Genomic DNA, 20,424 nt, shown 5'->3' with positions numbered 1-20,424 from the left:
GGCAAGTAGGGGAGACCGGGGCTGGTTGTCTCACGGGTTGGTTGTCACATTGCTTATTCCAGGCACTAGGTAATGCTGTGGTAACATTTTGATATCAAACTGTTACCCTTTGATTGCTTAATCATTTGCACTAGGAATTTTGCTGAGCAGACACACAGCATTGAGGTGAGGAGACCATTTTTAAATTTCATGGGTCAGAGTAAATTTTCATGTTAGAGTTGTTTTTGTATTGAGAGCTTGTAGGATATTATTAGTTCAAAAACAAAACACTCATTATAAAGTCAAAGGTAGTAGCTTTATTTTGAGTCATATTTTAGCTATCAAGTTAAAGCCAGGTGGCAGCTAGGTTAACATCTTTGTCAAGAGGTCAGTTGGGGATAGTTGTCACATAGCTCGTGGGGTTTGTTGTCACATGTGTTTTTTTGTTACTGTGACACAGTTGTCACTGTGTTTGCAACTTTGTTTGCAACTTACATGATAATAAAGAGGTTTTGGCACTGAAAATGATTTCATTTTATTTCTCAACACAGTAGACAATTCAAGTAACTGATCACCTCCTTTAATCCCATTGTTTAAACATAAGGGGCATTGATGACAACTATCATAGGAGTGGTATTCATATTAAAACTTATTTGCAGTTTCTAGCTTAAAAAACTAAAAAGTTATCATTTTTTAAGATCCCATTTTATCACTAAAATCCCATTGAAACTCTATAGGGACAACCAACCCCATACCCTGTGACAACCAACCCCGTGATGAAAACCAAAGCGTGAATGAAATGGCCACTTCTAAATGGGACCCACTGTATGTTTTTGCACTTCAGTTAAAATGTTAGAGAGACAAAGATAGTTAGATAATGTTCACATTTGAAGTGAGTTGAACAGTCTTATTTTCCATATTTTTTATAATGACTTTGAAAAATATGGGACATAACATGAATTGCAATATATCGCAGTATCGAATCGCAATACTTGTTGTATCGCAATATGTTAAGAATCACAATAATATCGTATCGTGGCACAAATATCGCAATAGTATCGAATAGTCAAATTTTTGCCAATTCACACCCCCACTCATGAGGGTGTTCTATTGGGAAGAAGCCGTTCTTCAGTCTGTTCCATTCTGTTGTTTTATGGTTCTGTATCTCTTTCCAGAGGGTAGCAGGGTGTGTGGGTGGTGGAAGGAAATGACTCAATTATTAATTATAAATGACTGTAACAAGAAAATAATATGTATGATAAGCCTTTTGGAGGTTAGACGCTGGAGCAGACAGAAAGTTAGTTACAAATTACTACATCACAAATTATAAATGACTGTAAAAAGATAATAATAATAAAATATAAAATGCAGAAGCCCTCATCCATCTCCATGAAAGTTTACATGGTAAGGAGCTCTAAGAAGAGTTTGGGCAGCTAGTTGGTGTTCCGAGGAATGTAGAGGCAAAGGAATCAGACTAGGGAGCACTGGAATCAGACTAGGATCAGACGAGGGAGCACTGGAATCAGACTAGAATCAGACTAGGGAGCACTGGAATCAGACTAGGATCAGACTAGGGAGCACTGGAATCAGACTAGGGAGCACTGGAATCAGACTAGGATCAGACTAGGGAGCACTGGAATCAGACTAGGGAGCACTGGAATCAGACTAGGATCAGTCTAGGGAGCACTGGAATCAGACTAGGATCAGACTAGGGAGCACTGGAATCAGACTAGGATCAGACTAGGGAGCACTGGAATCAGACTAGGATCAGTCTAGGGAGCACTGACTAGGGAGGGAATCAGACTAGGGAGCACTGGAATCAAACTAGGATCAGACTAGGGAGCACTGGAATCAGACTAGGGAGCACTGGAATCAGAATAGGATCAGACTAGGGAGCACTAGAATCAGATTAGGATCAGTCTAGGGAGTACTGGAATCAGTCTAGGGAGCACTGGAATAAGACTAGGATCAGACGAGGGAGCACTGGAATCAGACTAGGATCAGACTAGGGAGCACTGGAATCAGACTAGGATCAGACTAGGGAGCACTGGAATCAGACTAGGGAGCACTGGAGGAATGTAGAGCATCAGACCAAATCTGTCAAGGACATGACAATGGGGGAAGATCCCTTTGGAAATGTTACTTGATTTACTGGGAACAAAACTTTACAAAACTCCACCAACACCTGCAGTCTGCTATCCCCATCACCAACCAGTTCACACCTCCACCCCCGCATGGAGTCTCCTACCCCCATCACCAACCAGTTCACACCTCCACGACACCCCCACATACCCTCCTTTGTGGATTTTGGGCAGGTTAAGTCATGGACATGCCCACCTGATTACCATTTGAATTGTCTAACCAATAATAATTTGTCATCATCATTTGCAATGCAAATACTGTATTCTTGCAGCTGATTGGGTAAAATGGACTCCAGGATGCCAACAGGTCAGATAAAGGTCTTATAAGAGAGAGTGGTTGTCAGAGATGCTGTGGAACTACAGTGTGTAGGTGTATGTTATCAACAGGACAACTGTACTGTTCTTTGGCCACATATACATTTTGTTATTTTCAAACTGAAGGGAAGTTGGAGAGGATTTCTTTGGCACAGCAGAACTTAAGTCTGAAATGTCAGAACCACTAATACCAGTGAAGAAGAAGATCAAAGAAGAAGAGTTTGATTATTTCCTCCTTGAACATATTTTGGCCAGTAAATTGGAAGATAATACTGTATTGGAACATGACTTTAGGACTGAGACACAAATATCATCTACTTGGGGAGAAGAGGTATTCACACCAGTGGAAATTATAGAGGTAAACAATTCTGATTCTGGAGAATATGACCATGATGACTCCTCACCTACAAGTAAGATGCTTAAATGTTTGCAAAAGCTGGATTCTTAGGTAATTTAATTGAATTGAAGCATTGTTTACATTAGATTTTGTCGGAATGCTTAAATCATTTCACATTATTTGCTGTCTTTTACACCTGTTGTCTCCTGTCCTTGACTTCATGTATCAGCCCCCCCCCCCCTCTGTTAACCACCAGGCATCTAAGCTGTTATATATGCATATAAAATGTAATCTAAAATTAGACATAGTTATCAAGAAAACAATCTAATTTGGCTGCTAGTCTGTTAAGCAAATTTGTTTTGGTAAGACGTCTTAAATAAGTCAAACTCTTATTAGATTAAATTATATGATTTAATGTGAAAGCTCTAGGTAGAGGTTTATAATATTAAAAACAATACCAACTTAATGTTTGCTCCAACATTTGCACTGCAGTCCAATTCAAAACTGACCTGTCCCCTACAGACCCCATGTCTCTGGCCCAGATGAAGAGAGTATCAGTGGTGCTGGTGGACTGCTGTAGACCACAAGGCCAGCGAGGGACGAACAAGCAGACGCAGACCAATGGAGATGCAGAACAGCCCAGGACCAGTAAGAAACTAGGTGAGTATGGACACACACACACACACACACACACACACACACAAAGGCTGCAAGTATTGATTAGCGTATAAGTCAATTAATCTGTTGATATGTAGTATTATTGTTGATTAGTTGTTTGACTGACAAAATCAGGGCTCTAAAAATGTCTTTTGTGCTGTGTGTGAAATTTGGCTACTTATCGTCTGTGTCAATAGATTACTTCAGACTGTCATGTTAAACTGGCTTGCCACATCAAGTCTGTTTCACGCTGGTTTCCTTTCGCCAAATCACTCTTATTTTCTAAGATTAATAATGACAGGTATAGTGGGGACATATAATCAGTTTTGATTATGTGATCAATGTGCCTCAGATCTCAGCAGACTGCCGTATTCAAAGATACAGTATATATTCTACACACACAGGACAGCCACAATCCTGCAATATGGTTGAGACTTATTTTCCAATACTGACTGGCGGACAATACATGACTCCAATTATTATACGGCTACTTGCCAAAACGATGTGTCTTAAAGAGATTAGGGCCATGATGACTCCTCTCCTACAAGTTAGACTGTTAAACGTTTGTATTAGGAAAACATTGATGGGTGGGATATAGGCTCTTTATATTCTTTATATAATATTTTATGACAATATTTAAATCATATAATTTTAGCCTTTAGCATTTTACCATCTTTGACACATGGGCTTCTGCTCTTCGACACCATGTATCTGTACCTGTGTTGACATTTACCTACCATCTCTAGCTAGACACTTTTACTAGAAATCCCTAAGTGGAGAAAGATAACATTTTCATTGCTGTAGGAGGAGGAAGAAAAATTAAATGTTTTAATAATGTTCTTATATTACAGGAGTTAAAAGGATCACACATGGGAAGAGTTTCAACAGGGGGTCAGATCTCAACCCACATAAGGCAACACAGTCTGGACAAAAGTCACACCACCAGTCAAACCAGCAGAAACCTCAATATCCATCAGATAACACATACTGGGGAAAAGTCTCATCATTGTTCAGAATGTGGAAAGACTTTTACTCTGGCATGTACTCTCAAGACACATCTGATGATCCATACTGGGGAAAAGCCATATCAGTGTTCAGATTGTGGTAAAACATTTAATCAGATGGGTCATCTCAAGAGACACCAGAGGACACATACTGGAGAAAAGCCATATCAGTGTGCTACATGTGGGAAGAGTTTCAGAACCAAAGGAGATCTCACTATCCATCAGACAACACATACTGGAGAAAAGCCACATCAGTGTTCAGATTGTGGAAAGACTTTTAGTCATGTGAGTAGTCTGAAGACACACCAGAGGATGCATACTGGAGAAAAGCCATATCACTGTTCAGATTGTGGAAATACTTTTACTCTGGCAGCTCATCTCAAGAGACACCAGCAAATCCATACTGGAGAAAAGCCATATCAGTGTGCTACATGTGGGAAGAGTTTCAGAACCAAAGGAGAACTCACTGTCCATCAGAGAACACATATGGGAGAAAAGCCATATCAGTGTTCAGATTGTGGAAAGACTTTTACTAATGTGGGTAATCTCAAGAAACACCAGAGGATGCATACAGGGGAAAAGTCTTATCATTGTTCGGATTGTGGAAAGACTTTTACTCATGTGTGTAATCTCAAGAGACACCAGATGATCCATACTGGGGAAAAGCCACATCAGTGTTCTACATGTGGGATGAGTTTCAGAACCAGCGAAAAACGTACTATCCATCAGAGAACACATACTGGAGTAAAGCCATATCACTGTTCAGATTGTGGTAAAACTTTTAATCAGGTGGGTAATCTCAAGAGACACAAGATGATCCATACTGGGGAAAAGCCATATCACTGTTCAGATTGTGGAAATACTTTCAGATCAAGCTCAGATCTTATTCTACATCAGAGGACACATACTGGAGAATAGTCATGTCAGTGTTCAGATTGTGGAAATACTTTTACTCAGGCAGCTCATCTCAAGATCATGTCAGTGTGCTACATGTGGGAGGAGTTTCAGAACCAACAGAGAGCTCACTGTCACATAGACACTGTATCACATACTGGAGAAAAGCTGTATCTGTGCACTACATGTGGCAAGTCCTTCAGTCAAAACGGTTATCTCAAGACGCTCCACATGACTCATACTGGAGAAACCACTGTTCAGATTGTGGAAATAGTTTTACTTGGGTGGGTTCTCTCAATACAGACGGTAGAAGGTCTTTTATTGTTAAATGTCATTAAAATGTGTGTAATTACCAGGTACATCAGAGGATCCATTTAGAGGAGAGACCATATCTGTGTTCTCAGTTTGGAAAGACATTTACTCAGGTGTCATCTCTCTGTCCTGTCTCTGAGGTGTCTGCACCTGCATGTTAATATTAAAATGTTTGATGGTCAATTCCTATGTAGTTATGAATCTGTTCCTGCGCTGTAGTGACATTAGTGCTGTTTCAAATGATACTGTCTTTATTTCTGTTGTATTCTTATTGTACGCTGTAGAACACTCATGGAAGTGTAAACATTCTAGTTGATGAAGCCACTGCACTGCACTCTCCTCCTTGGGGGACTATTGGCCAACACTAGCTTCACAGTCACTGTTAACAGCATAACCAGTATGTGCCGGATTGAAAGGAAATTTGCACATTGTAGGATGTCTTGCTATAGCCTACCCTTCTGTGTCGATCATGTCCCCAAATGAACACAGGCAACATGCAGAACAACCAAGCGTCCTTAGTGCAACCCATGGGTGTACAGTGGTCTTCACCATTGCATTCAAGACGCAGAGACAGCATGTGTGTCTATGAGAGATCGCAAAGCTGTTTTTAATCTATTTTTAAGCTCTGTAAAGGGCTTGTTATGGCGTTACATAGATTAAACAAAATTGTTTTATACACATATTGAATTCCAGTGTATCTTTACAGTCACATATCCCACTGCTCTGCAGGTGTGATTCATGCTCGTTATCTTTCACCATATATGAACAAGCTCTTGCAGATGGGTGTGGACGCTCACCTGGTACACTGGTTTACAGATTACCTGACCGAGCGGCCACAGTTCGTCAGACTGAAGAACTGTCTCTCTGACACTGTGATCAGCAGCACCGGAGCTCCAAAGGGAACTGTGCTCTCTCCAGTCCTGTTCACCCTGTACACATCTGACTTCTGTTACAACACTGAGTCATGCCACATGCAGAAGTTTTCTGACGATACTGTAATTGTGGGGTGTATCAGGGACGAGCAAGAGGAGGAGTACAGGAGCCTGCTGGAGGACTTTGTGCTATTGGTGCAAACTCAACCACCTTTAACTCAACACTGCGAAGACCAAGGAGATGGTGGTGGATTTCTGCAGGTCTAAGCCCGCTCTGCTACCAGTCTCCATTGATGGGGTCAATGTGGAGGTGGTTAACACATTCAAGTATCTGGGATTACACCTGGACAATAAACTGGACAATACTGAAGCACTATACAAGAAAGAGCTGAGCAGACTGTACTTCCTGAGGAGGCTGCGGTCCTTCAATGTCTGCAGCAAGCTCCTTTTACCAGTCTACAACCCAAGTCTGCAACATCAACCCAAGGAAAGCAGCGGGACCAGATGGAGTACAGGGTGGGGTGCTCAAAGACTGTGCAGCCGGGTTAATGCCGGTCTTCACTACCATCTTTAACCTGTCTCTGACAACCTCATGGCTCCCTGCATGCTTGAAATCGGCCACAATAGTTCCAGTCCCCAAGCAGTCTAATGTCATGTGGCGACAGAAAATAAGCCTCAATGACATGATGATAGGGAAAGATCCCTTTGAAAGTTTTACTTGTTTTAGTGGGAAATGAACAGTTCACAAAACTCCAGCCCACCTGCAGTCTCCTACCCCCATCACCCATCAGTTCACACCTCCACCCCCACATGCAGTCTCCTACCCCCATCACCAATCAGTTCACACCTCCACCCCCACATGCAGTCTCCTACCCCCATCACTCACCAGTTCACACCTCCACCCCACCCCCACATACCCTCCTTTGTGGACTTTGGGCAGGTTGATCTATGGACATGCCCACCTGATTACCATCAGAATTGTCTAACCAATAATCATTTGCCATCATCATTTGTAATGAAAATACGGTATTCTTGCAGCTGATTGGGTAAAATGGACTCCAGGTCAGATAAAGGTCTTATATCAGAGGGTGGTTCTCACAGGGATGCTACAATGTGTATGTGTATGTCATCAACAGGACAACTCTACTGTTCTTTGGCCACATATTCATTTTATCTTTAATTTGAGAGGATTTCTTTGACACAACAGAACTTAAGCCTGAAATGACAGAACCACTAAAAACAGTGAAGAAGGAGATCAAAGAAGAGGAGTTTGATTATTTTCTCCATAATTATATTTTGGCCAGTAAATTGGAAGATAAGACTGTATTGGAAAATGACTGTAAGACTGAGACACAAACATCCTCTACCTACAGAGAAGAGGGATTCCCACCAGTGGAAATGAAAGAGGAAAACGATTCTGATTCTGGACAATATGACCATGATGACTCTTCTACTACAAGTAAGATGCTTACATGTCTACTAGAAAAACCTGGAGCGGTTATTAGTTAATAGCATTGTTTACATTAGATTTTGTCAGAATGCTTAAATCATTTCACATTATTTGCTGTCTTTTACACCTGTTGTCTTCTGTCCTTGACTTCATGTATCAGTTACTTCAAAGTTACTTAGTTTGACAGACAAAATTAGGGCTCTAAAAATATTTGTATTGTGTGTGGAATATGACTGTGAGAATAGATTACTTCAGACTGTCATGTTAAACTGGCTTGCCATATGAAGTCTGTTTCGCTTTGGTGTCCTTTCACCAAATCTCTCTTATTTTCTATGATCAATGTTTACAGGCATAGTTGGCAGGGGAGCTGCTATAGTTGTATTCCATATTACGCACCATGGCCCAGGGTGCTAATCCTCCCCCCACATGACATGAACAATGATTTAAATGCATTTTCGCTTCACTACCCAACAAAACAAAATGCCAAACAAGGGAAAGAAAAGAAAGAAACCAATGAGCTTATATTGTGATTTGCAATAGGCTTAGCAAGACCTAACAATAAGGATTGTGTGCCTCAGATCTCCTCAGACTGTCGTATATCCTACACACACAGGACAGCCACATCCTGCAATATGGTTGGGACCAATACTGACTGGTGGATAATATATGACCCCTCTTATTATACAGCTACTTGCTAATACAAAAAATAATGTGTCTCATGATGACTCCTCTCATACTAAGACTCTTAACAGCTTGTATAAGAAGAACATTGATGGGTGTGATGAGTTCTTAATATATGTTATAATATGCCATACGTTTTATGAGGATATTTAAATCATAGGGGGCATTTTACCATCTTTAACACATGGGCTTCTGCTCTTCAATGTCATGTATCTGTGCCTGTGTTGACATTCACCTACCATCTCTAGCTAGACACTTTTACTATAAATCCCTAAGTGGAGAAAGATAACATTTTCATTGCTGTAGGAGGATGAAGAGAAATGATATGTTTTAATAATCTTCTTATATTACAGGAGTTGAAAGGATCACCAATGAGAAGAGGTTCAACAGGGGGTCAGATCTCAACCCACATCACACAACACAGTCTGGACAAAAGCCACATCAGTGTACTACATTTGGGAAGAGTAGTACCAGCAGAAACCTCAATATCCATCAGATAACACATACTGGGGAAAAGTCTCATCATTGTTCAGAATGTGGAAAGACTTTTAGTCGGGCAGCTCATCTCAAGAGACACCAGAAAATCCATACTGGGGAAAAGCCATATCAGTCTGCTACATGTGGGAAGAGTTTCAGAACCAAAGGAAAAATCACTATTCATCAGAGAACACATACTGGAGAAAAGCCACATCAGTGTTCAGATTGTGGAAAGACTTTTAGTCAAGTGGGTAGTCTGAAGACACACCAGAGGATCCATACTGGGGAAAAGTCTCATCATTGTTCAGAATGTGGAAAGACTTTTACTCTTGCAGGTAATCTCAAGAAACATCTGATGATCCATGCTGGGGAAAAGCCATATCAGTGTGCTACATGTGGGAAGAGTTTCAGAACCAAAGGAGAACTCCCTATCCATCAGAGAACACATACTGGAGTAAAGCCATATCAGTGTTCAGATTGTGGTAAAAGTTTTAATCAGGTGGGTAATCTCAAGAGACACCAGAGGATCCATTCTGGAGAAAAGCCATATCAGTGTTCAGATTGTGGCAAAACTTTTAATCAGGTGGGTAATCTCAAGATACACCAGAGGATCCATTCTGGAGAAAAGCTATATCACTGTTCAGATTGTGGAAAGATTTTTAATTGTTTGTCTAATCTGAAGAATCACCAGAAAATCCATACTGCGGAAAAATCTCATCACTGTTCAGATTGTGGAAAGACTTTCAGATCAAGCTCAGATCTTACTCTACATCAGAGGACACATACTGGAGAATAGTCAAGTCAGTGTTCAGATTGTGGAAATACTTTTACTCAGGCAGCTCATCTCAAGATCATATCAGTGTGCTACATGTGGGAGGAGTTTCAGAACCAACAGAGAGCTCACTGTCACATAGACACTGTATCACATACTGGAGAAAAGCTGTATCTGTGCACTACATGTGGTAAGTCCTTCAGTCAAAGCAGTTATCTCAAGACGCTCCACATGACTCATACTGGAGAAACCACTGTTCAGATTGTGGAAATAGTTTTACTTGGGTGGGTTCTCTCAATACAGACCAGAGAATCCATACTCGGTAGTCCTTCGGTAGAAAGTCTTTTATTGTCAAATGTCATTATTACCAATGTTCAATGATTAATTACCAGGTACATCAGATGATCCATTTAGAGGAGAGACCATATCTGTGTTCTCAGTTTGTAAAGACATTTACTCAGGTGTCATCTCTCGCTCCTGTCTCTGACGTGTCTGCACCTGCATGTTAATATTAAAATGTTTGATGGTAAATTCATATGTTACTGTTTCATATGAATCTGTTACTTCACTGTAGTGAGATTAGTGTAATAATCAATAAAACATTTTCAAATGATACTGTCTTTATTTGTTAACATCATTACCAGTACATGCCGGATTGAAAATGAAAATTGCACATTGTACGAATTGCTATGGCATTACATAGACTAAACAAAATCATTTTATACACGTGTTGAATTCCAATGTATCTTTATCTCACGGGCATCCCACATCCCACACATTCATCACACATCCCACACACTTGTCACACATCCCACACACTTGTCACACATCCCACACATTTGTCACACATCCCACACACTTGTCACACATCCCACACACTTGTCACACATCCCACACACTTGTCACATGTCCCACTGCTCTGCAGGTTTGATGATTTATGCTCAAAATATATCATCATAAATGAAGTTGTACACAATTGGATTTTTGGAGGGGTGGAGGTGTGAACTGGAATGCTATTGAGCAGAAGAGAGTTGGTGGGTGGTGAGGAGGAGGTGTGAATGGAAATGTGATAGTACGTAGGGGTAAGAGATGATATGTAGAGGAAGCCTGGCACTGACACAAAAATTGCAGGATTCTTTAAGAAATGCAACATTTGGTGGACACAACTTAATGTTTCACAATGAAACACACTAATAAACCGACTGGATTGAAACATGACCAATCAGCAGCAAAAGCTTTTGGAACACATAATGAAATAACAAAGAATTATGGGAAGGAGTGGTGCCTGGGCACTTCTCCTGGGGAGTTCTCCCACAATGGGACACTGAACAGTAGAAAAGGGCCACGTCACCTGGCACTGTAACTGGAGCAAACAGGATTCTTTGATTTAAGAAAAAAACATAAACCCCCTTTATTAGAGTCTGGAACCTCCAGTTCAGTCACCCACCCACCCACCCCCACCTAATCATCTTTGAGGTGTTTCATCCAAAAATAGTACATATAACACATTGAACTAAAATATGGTCTTGATACAGGCTCTATCTGAACTCCTTGAACATGTCTTTACATAATTAAAACATATCAATCAACATGCTGCAGCTACACCTTCAGTCTCCAAAGAAATTTACTTTGTCAATTGTCAATTTAAGTACAGTATCAAAAACACAAGGATTTCTTAGCACACACTTGAAGTGCCTTTTAGAGAATTAACATTCAACTAGCCATTCAGTTCGATTTGAGACTGAGTGGTTGGCTGATTCTCATCACTAGTAGGTCTACCTAATGTTGTTTGCATTAGCCTATAGGCTACAGATTATTTCTTAAGAGTTATTTCTCCTCTACTGGCTCATTTATCAAACGGATTCTCTCCCTACGTACTCCACAAATTAAGCCACAGGAAGACATGGGCAGGATTTTAATTAATTTATTTTAAATACTTATTTAATTACTTTAGCGTATTTTGGAATTTGTATTTTGCAGGATTGGAACAAATCTAATGTAGTTTGTACTAAAATACTTTGAGGGATTGTATTTAGAGTATTTCAAATACTTAAATACTTAAGAAAAATCTGTACTTTTTTCTCTAATAAGACAACATTTCATCACTCAGTTAAATATACTAACCATTACAATAAGCTATGCTTATCATAGTCCGGGAGCCAAAGGCCAGAATCATGGTGACCTGTTTTTTTTGTTTGTTTGTTTCTTGTTGCCTAGGGGCTACTCCATAAGAATAGGGTGGGTACCCAATGATATCCCTTGGGTAATTCCCTATCAGCTCTAAAAATGACCTAAGTAGCAATTTGTCCATACAAATACTAATTTCATTACCCTTTTGGAAGGATAGCGTAAAATGTAAACCCATTTTTCCTTTTTCTTACAAAAGTGTTAGATACATTTTATCTCTTTTACCATTCCCTCTGGACATGTCTGAAGTTGGAAAAAATGAATAGAAAAGTCAACTGAGGGAGCCAAAATGGTCAACATGGGTTGTAAACCCATTTTTTTGTGCCTGTCTTTTCTGTTTTACCCTAAGAGCATTGAAAGTTAGAAAAAAAATAATGAAAAGTATCTATCTTCAGGAGCTTTAACTGGCAAGTGTGTCAAATCAAGACTAAAATGTGAAAACGATACAGATAAGATACTGATGGAGAACATTAGGACATGGGCCCCATATGATGACCTTTGACCCCATGACCTTGAGTACCTAATAGCTGATGTTCATTCTCACTACAGGACAGTATTAAAACCACTTAATGGATTTGACATGAGGATTTATGCCAGGGATAACATCTCCAGAGGTATGCAGAAATAATACAGGAGACGGACACCAAGACCACCCCGATGCAGAAAGAGTTTTCTCCACCAAGTTAATTAATTCTGTATATCGGGACACCTTGCAGGATGTTATTCTGTTTGTCCCCCATGTTGCCAGTCATTTATGTAGGCAATAGGCATGCATTTATAATGCAGTTTAGTTTAAAAAGAGGCTGATCTGTTAAATTTGTTGTTTTACATTCATTGGTAACGGAAATGATCGTGGGTAGTATGCCATGTCAGTGGTTCTCAACTGGTCTGACTTTGGGACCCACAATTTCCCATGTTCATAAAGTTGCGACCCATATAAATATATTTTTAGCGTTCAAGCCAATGGATATGGTGAGCTACATGATAAGACAAGCAAAGTGCCTGTAGACCTACTTGTTTTGTATTAGCCTACATTTTTGAAGTCTTCAACTCTTGATGTCACCTTTCAAAGTACTCAACAGGTATGACTTTGACAGGGGTGCCTTGTTTCCATGTGCCATTTTAGTTTTGATGGTTTCATGCTCTCATGTGCCCTGCCATCTACTGCACACCACACAATGGGGTTTCTGTCCTATTTAGTCCTCAGTTGAAGTGAATCTATATCCAAGCCTACTGCAGGCTACTTCAAATATTCAGAGTAGCAGTCTACTTCCGTTTACCACTAAAATGATCTCTAACATGACTTGTCACATAAACATTGTCTATGTCCATGGCAATGACTGATATGTAGGCTACGAATAAAGTTTATCAAAATTAAGGTCCATAATTAGATCAGATAAGGTAGCATTTGAAATTGCTGATTTTTAATTTATTTTTAACCACAAGCTCTGCGACCCACCCAGAACGGTTCTGTGACCACTTTTGGGTCCCGACCCACCAGTTAAGAAACACTGTGCTATGTTACAGTTGATTCCACTGTTTGCTTCTTGTCAGTTCAATCATCAATATGGGATGCTGTTAACATTTTTTGTTTACCAGATCTACTTCATACGAGCACCAATGTATATAATTAATAGCCCTCTGCCAGCCAATCAGAAAATAGTATTTCTTGTCTCTTGGGGATACATTTTCAATAATATGCCTTGTAGTTTCTTTTTAAAACCATGATTATTGTGTGGATATTTTTGTATTTTCAAATTATTAATTACTTGTATTTTAATTAAATACAGTATATTGTATTTTAGTATTTTAGTACATGTATTTAGTACATCAGTATTTTGTATTTTATTTTGTTACATTTTATGAGCCAGTATTTGTAGTTTGTAACAAAATAGTTTTTGATGTATTTGTGCCCACTTCTGGCCACAGGTATGTTACTCCTGTTGTCCGTTGTTATGGAGTATAGAGTCCCTTTTCATTAAGCCCCCGACTAGCTAGGCAGGGCATCAGGCACGATCATACAGAGCAATATGTTTGTCAGTCGGAAAGTCACCTATTTAGCCTGTGATCTATTTTTGCCCTTTTGCATGTATGTTTCACTTAATATTGATTTATAAATAAACCAAGATGGCAGATTCCAAAGGAAACACAAGCACCTGCACCATACATGTATTTGAAATTGTTATGTACAAAAAGGCTGCTTGTACAAAACCATTTGGAGCTCCAGTGGAATTTTGATTTCACAGCGAGAATTCTCGGTCTAACCGTTGATGAGTGAGTGGGCGGAATTAGGGCCTAGTCCTAGTTCATCCTCACAATCAGATACCAAGTCCCTATACCAAGTTTGGACTTGCGTTGCTGAGATACAAGCTCACTTCCTGTGTTACAAGCCAAATGCCACCAATTTTCTAGTGCTTCCTCAGAATCAAGTACCAAGCCCCTATACCAAGTTTTGACTTTGTAGATTCATAGTGCAGGAACAGATTCATAACTACATAGGAATTGACCATCAAACTTTTTAATGTAAAGACATTACAGAGACTGTATGGGACTGAGCAGTATGAGATCAAACTTAGAACACAGACATGGTGTCTCCTCTAAATGGATCATCTGATGTACCTTTAAATTACACATAATTTAATGTCTTCCCACACTGGGTGCACCGATTAGCCTTTTTGGCTTGGATATCTTGACAAAAGACTTTCTACCGAAGGACTACCGATTATGGATTTTCGGGTGTGTCTTCAGATGAGCTGCCTGAGTAAAAATCTTTCAGCACTCTACACACTAATATGACTTTTCCCCAGTATGGCTTTTTTGGTGTTTCTTGAGGTTAGATGCCCAAGTAAAAGTCTTCCCACACTCTGAACAGTGAAATTGCTTTTCTCCAGTATGGAGTTTATGGTGTGACTTGAGATTAGACCTGGTGGCAAAAGTCTTTCCACACTCTGTACACTGATATGGCTTGTGCCTAGTATGTGTTCTCTGATGGACAGTAAGGTCTTCGCTGGTTCTGAAACTCTTCCCACATGTAGAACACTGATGGGACTTTTCCCCAGTATGGATCTTCTGGTGTCTCTTGAGATTACACATATGAGTAAAAGCCTTTCCACACTCTGAACACTGATATGGCTTTTCTCCAGTATGGATTTTCTGGTGTGACTTGAGATTATACCTGGTGGCAAAAGTCTTCCAGCATGTAGCACACTGATACTGCTTTTCCCCAGTATGGATCTTCTGGTGTGTCTTCAGTTGGCCTGCCTCAGTAAAGGCCTTTCCACATTCTGAACAATGATGTGGCTTTTCCCCAGTATGGGTCCTCTGGTGCGTCCTGAGTTGACCTGCCTGAGTAAAAGTCTTTCCACAATCTGAACACTGATATGGCTTTTCTGCAGTATGTGTTCTCTGATGGACAGTAAGCTCTCTACTAGTTTTGAAACTCTTCCCACATGTAGCACACTGATGTGGCTTCTCCCCAGTATGGATCATCAGATGTGTCTTGAGATGACCTGCCAGGGTAAAAGTCTTTCCACAATATGAGCACTCATATGGATTTACTCCAGTATGTGTTCTTTGATGGATAGTGAGGTTTCCACTAGTTTTGAAACCCTTCCCACATGTAGTACACGGATATGGCTTTTGTCCAGTATGATGTGGGTTGAGATCTGACCCATACTTGCACCCCTTCCCATTTGTGATCCTTTCAACATCTGCAATATCAGAAAAGGATTAAAAATAGCCTCAATTGGATCTCTCCTACAGCAATGAATGTTTTTCTCCACTTAGTGATTTAAGTTTAAGTCTAGCTAGAGGTGATATGTAACAACACAGGCACAAATTATTCAAGGGCAAGAAACAACACATGTAACAGGCAGCAAATTATAGCAAGTATACAACTAAATCTAATATATCTAATCCCAATCCACCGTCCAGATTTGTCTAATACAATTTTTTCCACAGCTTACTTGTATGCGAGGCATCAGCATGTTCATATTCTCCAAAATCAGAATTGTTTTCCTCTTTTATTTCCACTGGTGAGAATGGCTCTTTGTAGGTATATGATGCCTGCATCTTACAGCCCTGTTCCTGTCCAGGATTTCCCCCCTCGCCCATTTTGAGTAGATACTCTTGTAGGAAATCATCAAATTCCTCTTTAATATTGTTCTTCACTGACAGAAAGTCATCAGATAGTTTAGTAAATCTTGACATTTCTGACTACAGTTGTTTGCAACTGAAATCCAGGAATCAGATAACCCCATGTGCCTCTAGGACAAATGTGAGTTTGGTTATCTCATCCTACTCCTTTATGTTTCACAAACCTTCTTATGCCTGACCAATCAAACAACTGGATTCAGATATGACCAATCAGCAGCACACACTTTTGGAATGCACCCCCTCCCAGAATTACAGGTTGAAAATCATTGGTGGGAAAATAAGGAGGTGTGAACCTTTTCCGTGGGGTGGGGAGGAGGTGTGAAGTGAAAGTGATTAACTTGGTGAATGTGCATGGGGTGGGGAGGGGATGTGAAGTGAAAGTGATTAACTTGGTGAATGTGCATGGGGTGGGGAGGGGGTGTGAAGTGAAAGTGATTAACTTGGTGAATGTGCATGGGGTGGGGAGGGGATGTGAAGTGAAAGTGATTGACTTGTTGAATGTGTGTGGAGGAGGTAGAAGGGAGTGCTTAGAGAGGGCTGACACTAGCAGAAAAAGAACCCTTTCCTGGAACTGTGAAAACTATTGTTTTTAATCCAATGGTTTTAATCCAATGGTTTTAATCCAATGCTGTGCCTGGAAAACACAAGAAATAGCATAGGCACCCTGTTATGGAGCCTGAAACTGACCTCAATTATCTCTCAGTTCACCCCTCCCCACACATACACACCCTCCTTTGTGAAGTTCCTGCAGGTAAGGCTATGGCTTTACCCACCTGATGACCATCAGATGTGTCAATCCTGCAGCTGATTGGCTAAATGTAGTTGTTCAGACCAGTGGATAATCATTTCCACTCCATAGAGTGGAGCCACACTACTTAACTCACATGTGTGTGGTTTGGACACTGGGAAGATTTGGAGATTTACGGTTTAAGGATCGCCAGAAACAGTTCTTGGTAGTCACCACCAGGTGTAGACAATATTCTCGAATACCTTTTGCCTTAGTTTACCTGAGATTCAATGATCATGTGACTTGTGAGGTCTACTGTTCAGACCCTGAAGGAATTTATTTTCTGTTCATTGCTTTTTTGTGAGAGTGTTTCTACTTATCTCAATAAGGACAAACTTTAAGAGTCTATGTTGAATACAAATATGTCTCCTGAAGGCCTAAATAGAGCCCAGCCAAAAACTCCAATGCAATTTTGATCAACTTTGAGGGACAACTTTGACCATGTTAGATCATCCTGACCTAAATAACACGATATTGCTACATACTAATCATATATATGTAACAGCATGCAAAAGTTGAGCTTCTATATGGTTTAGTTCTTGAGATAAGGGCTTAAAGTTAAAGTGATGGTTCTGAGTAATTTCACCCTAGGGTCCTTTGCAGCATGACCCCGAGCCAAACACCCTCCCAGAACGTGTTTTCCCTGGCTGAGTAGCGCTGTCAGAAACAAATGACTTTCTGCAGGCGTAATGGAACCTACTTTTATCTCGTAAATTACCCCACTAATAATGCCCTGAACGGTACGAAACTTCTACAGTAGTACAACTATTCTCTTTACTCATAAAACGAGGCATTGAAAAGTTTGTAAGTACACCAGGAGTTTATTTAAATAACACTTGCCTGATGGATGCTACTATACCGCTGTGTTGACGTTACTTCTGTGATTTGGGAAAAGCCCGTAAAAGTCCTGGCAGGAAGAATGCATAAGGATGTAGATCCAGGAATGCACTAATATTTTGTTTGTAGTACCAGTTTGCAACAATTATTAGTTAACACTAAGTTGTAAACACTTCGGAAAAAAATAACTGGGATATACCAAAAAACGTTGATTTTATCGCTTCCTGCCAGGACTTTAACGGCTTTTCCCAAATCACGGAAGTAACGTCGACGCAGCGGTATAGTAGCAGATAGTAGCATCCATCAGGCAAATGTTATTTAAATAAATGCCTTTTTAAATAAAAGTGTATTAACCAGGGTCGGACTGGGAACAAAATTCGGCCCTGGCAATTTTCTCCTGGACCGGCCCCCCACTGGACGGACGTCCCCCCCCCCCCAGAAAAAAAAAAAATCCCCCCCTGATTCCCCCCATAAATAACACCCAGTAGGCCTATTATGCTGTAGCAACACTTCATAAACTGAACCCAAACATTAAACATTTAGATTTTAGATCTATAGCCTATAATCACAATAACACGGGGGTCTCTCCGGGATTTATTTTCAATTCTGGTTGCTAATCACACCATTTTAAAGTGATTTGAGAAGGACAGGATTCAGGGATAGGCAAGACAGTCTCATATTCTGTCTGTCTCACGTCATGTTACCCATGCATTAAACCACGTCACTGCTTGACTAAAAAATATAGGCTACTGAACATGGACATCGTCATAGTTGACAGAAATTACGTTTTGTGCCAACATGTTGTAGAAACACAACCACAGCCTCAGGGCCGTAGTCACCATAGACATTGAGGGGGACGTGTCCCCCCCCAATATTCAAATATGACCAAAATGTCCCCCCAATATACAGACATAGCAAAATAAAGAAAGAAAAAAGCGCTATAGGCCTACAGGAAACCAACACGCACCACCATCTGAAATGTAATCAAACGAAAATAACGCACACATTAGTGACCTAGTGATGGTTCCAGAGTAGCCTAGACCCCTGAGTGGTTTGTCCTGGTGTTTTTCTGTTTTTCGTTAGTGGCGTGCGCTATCAAAAGCTTCCATTTACTGCACCCTACTGCGGTGAGGTAGGGCTGTCAACAATATCGCAAAAGCTACCGGTACAATTTTAACAAAACTTGTTGGAAAGGTGTAGCACAGGCAAATCCCATACATTTTTGGAGCCGATCAGACTCAAAGGGAACTTGGAAACATTTTCCATATTGTAGCCTATTCTCACAATGATAGCGAAAGTGAAACATTTTATTTTAAATGATGAATTCGTGCAAGCCTGTGTCATTCATTTTTTTCACATGTCGTTCAACATAAATAGGCTAATGCATTCATATGCATTTTTAATAAATTTTTTTGCATGGTAGGAAATTTATTGAAATTCTGTTTGGGGGTCCCTCAGACCCCACCACAGATTTGGTCCCCCCCAATGTTGACATCATGACTACGGCTTTGCACAGCCTTAATTTGGTGCAAATCTCCTTTACTTTGGTTATAGTCCACGATTCACATTAACATAGGCTACTGTATCACCACAAGTGTATAGTCTGCTAAACGTTTTTGCCCAAGTTTGTGTGCCGTCATCACATTTTGCAAAATTAGGCTACCTTCGTTACTAACCTACCAGTTGATGGCCTACTTTTTACCTGATCGACTCGCGAATCGCGATTGATTGTGCATTTAATGTAACACTCGGTGGAGAGACTTCCACTTTCCAAGTTTCACTTTTACTGTCGTTGTGAGCTAAAAGGCTAGGCCTACTATATGGGAAATACTTTGAAGTTCCTTTTGAGTAGGATCAGCTCCAAAAATGAATGGATTTTCTTTAACCTGTGCTACACTTTTCCACCAAGTTGTGCGAAAATTGTAGACTACCCGTAGTTTTTTTTATGTTGACAGAACCGCACTACAGTAGCCTACATAGTGCAGTAAATTGAAGCTCTTGGTTTAGCGCGTGCAACTAACGTCTATAAAAAAATATATTTATGGAACAAAACTAGACCTCTGGTTGTTGTTTATGGTTAAACTGTGATGATGTGAACACCAGCCAGCGGAGGGCACCTACTAGGCTACCATGCACTCGTAGGCTATATTTCCCCACAAACCTAGCGGCTGCTTGGACAAATCCACTTGAGGAGTGGGGCAGGGGGGCGCGATCGTAACACACACTGAATCTGTCATGAAGAGGCCAAAATGATTGACCTGTCATCCCCCAAGCCAAATGGATGCAACTGCATTTATAGGCTAGGCCTATGCCTACATGACGGGCCGCAAATAGGCCTAGTCTAAATAACTTAAAAAAAAAAAAATCCCGGAGGTCACCGGCCCACATGTGAACCGGCCCACCGGGCATATGCCCGGTTGTACAGATTACCAGTCCGAGCCTGGTATTAACCCTCTAGGCGCCACGGTCGACTTTTGTCGACAAGATGCGGTACGCCGCATCTGCTCCCCCAAACTTTAACTTCATGAGCACTACCCGTGAAATGAAGAGGGGGGGGTGGAATTGCT

The 20,424-nt window shown here is 40.5% G+C and overlaps 3 protein-coding genes across 3 annotated transcripts in view; 2 read left to right on the top strand and 1 right to left on the bottom strand.

Moving 5' to 3' along the window:
• The first annotated feature begins 4,298 nt into the window (after positions 1 to 4,298).
• On the top strand, positions 4,299 to 5,351 carry LOC143116843 (uncharacterized). Its single transcript, XM_076278182.1, has one exon. The coding sequence runs from the start codon at positions 4,299 to 4,301 to the stop codon at positions 5,349 to 5,351; it is 1,053 nt and encodes a 350-aa protein (XP_076134297.1).
• A 2,381-nt stretch (positions 5,352 to 7,732) lies between these two features.
• LOC143116838 (uncharacterized) lies at positions 7,733 to 9,915 on the top strand. The gene is made up of 2 exons (XM_076278167.1): positions 7,733 to 7,970; positions 8,996 to 9,915. Exons 1-2 carry the CDS (start codon positions 7,733 to 7,735, stop codon positions 9,913 to 9,915), a joined length of 1,158 nt encoding a protein of 385 aa, XP_076134282.1.
• Positions 9,916 to 14,865: 4,950 nt separating this feature from the next.
• LOC143136310 (uncharacterized) overlaps positions 14,866 to 20,424 on the bottom strand; it is a 103,693-nt gene continuing 98,134 nt past the window's right edge. Inside the window, exon 7 of the mRNA XM_076296964.1 lies at positions 14,866 to 15,730. Coding sequence (XP_076153079.1) covers positions 14,866 to 15,730 — 865 coding nt within the window. The remainder of the gene's footprint in view (positions 15,731 to 20,424) is intronic.

This window comes from Alosa pseudoharengus, unplaced genomic scaffold, assembly GCF_046254945.1.
Source record: "Alosa pseudoharengus isolate Yale_2024_CS ecotype anadromous, Long Island Sound unplaced genomic scaffold, YU_APseudo_1.1 YU_APseudo_1.1_scf_1, whole genome shotgun sequence".
Taxonomy (NCBI): domain Eukaryota; kingdom Metazoa; phylum Chordata; class Actinopteri; order Clupeiformes; family Clupeidae; genus Alosa; species Alosa pseudoharengus.
Note: the sequence above shows the minus strand (reverse complement) of the source record. Positions and strands in the feature narration are given on the sequence as shown.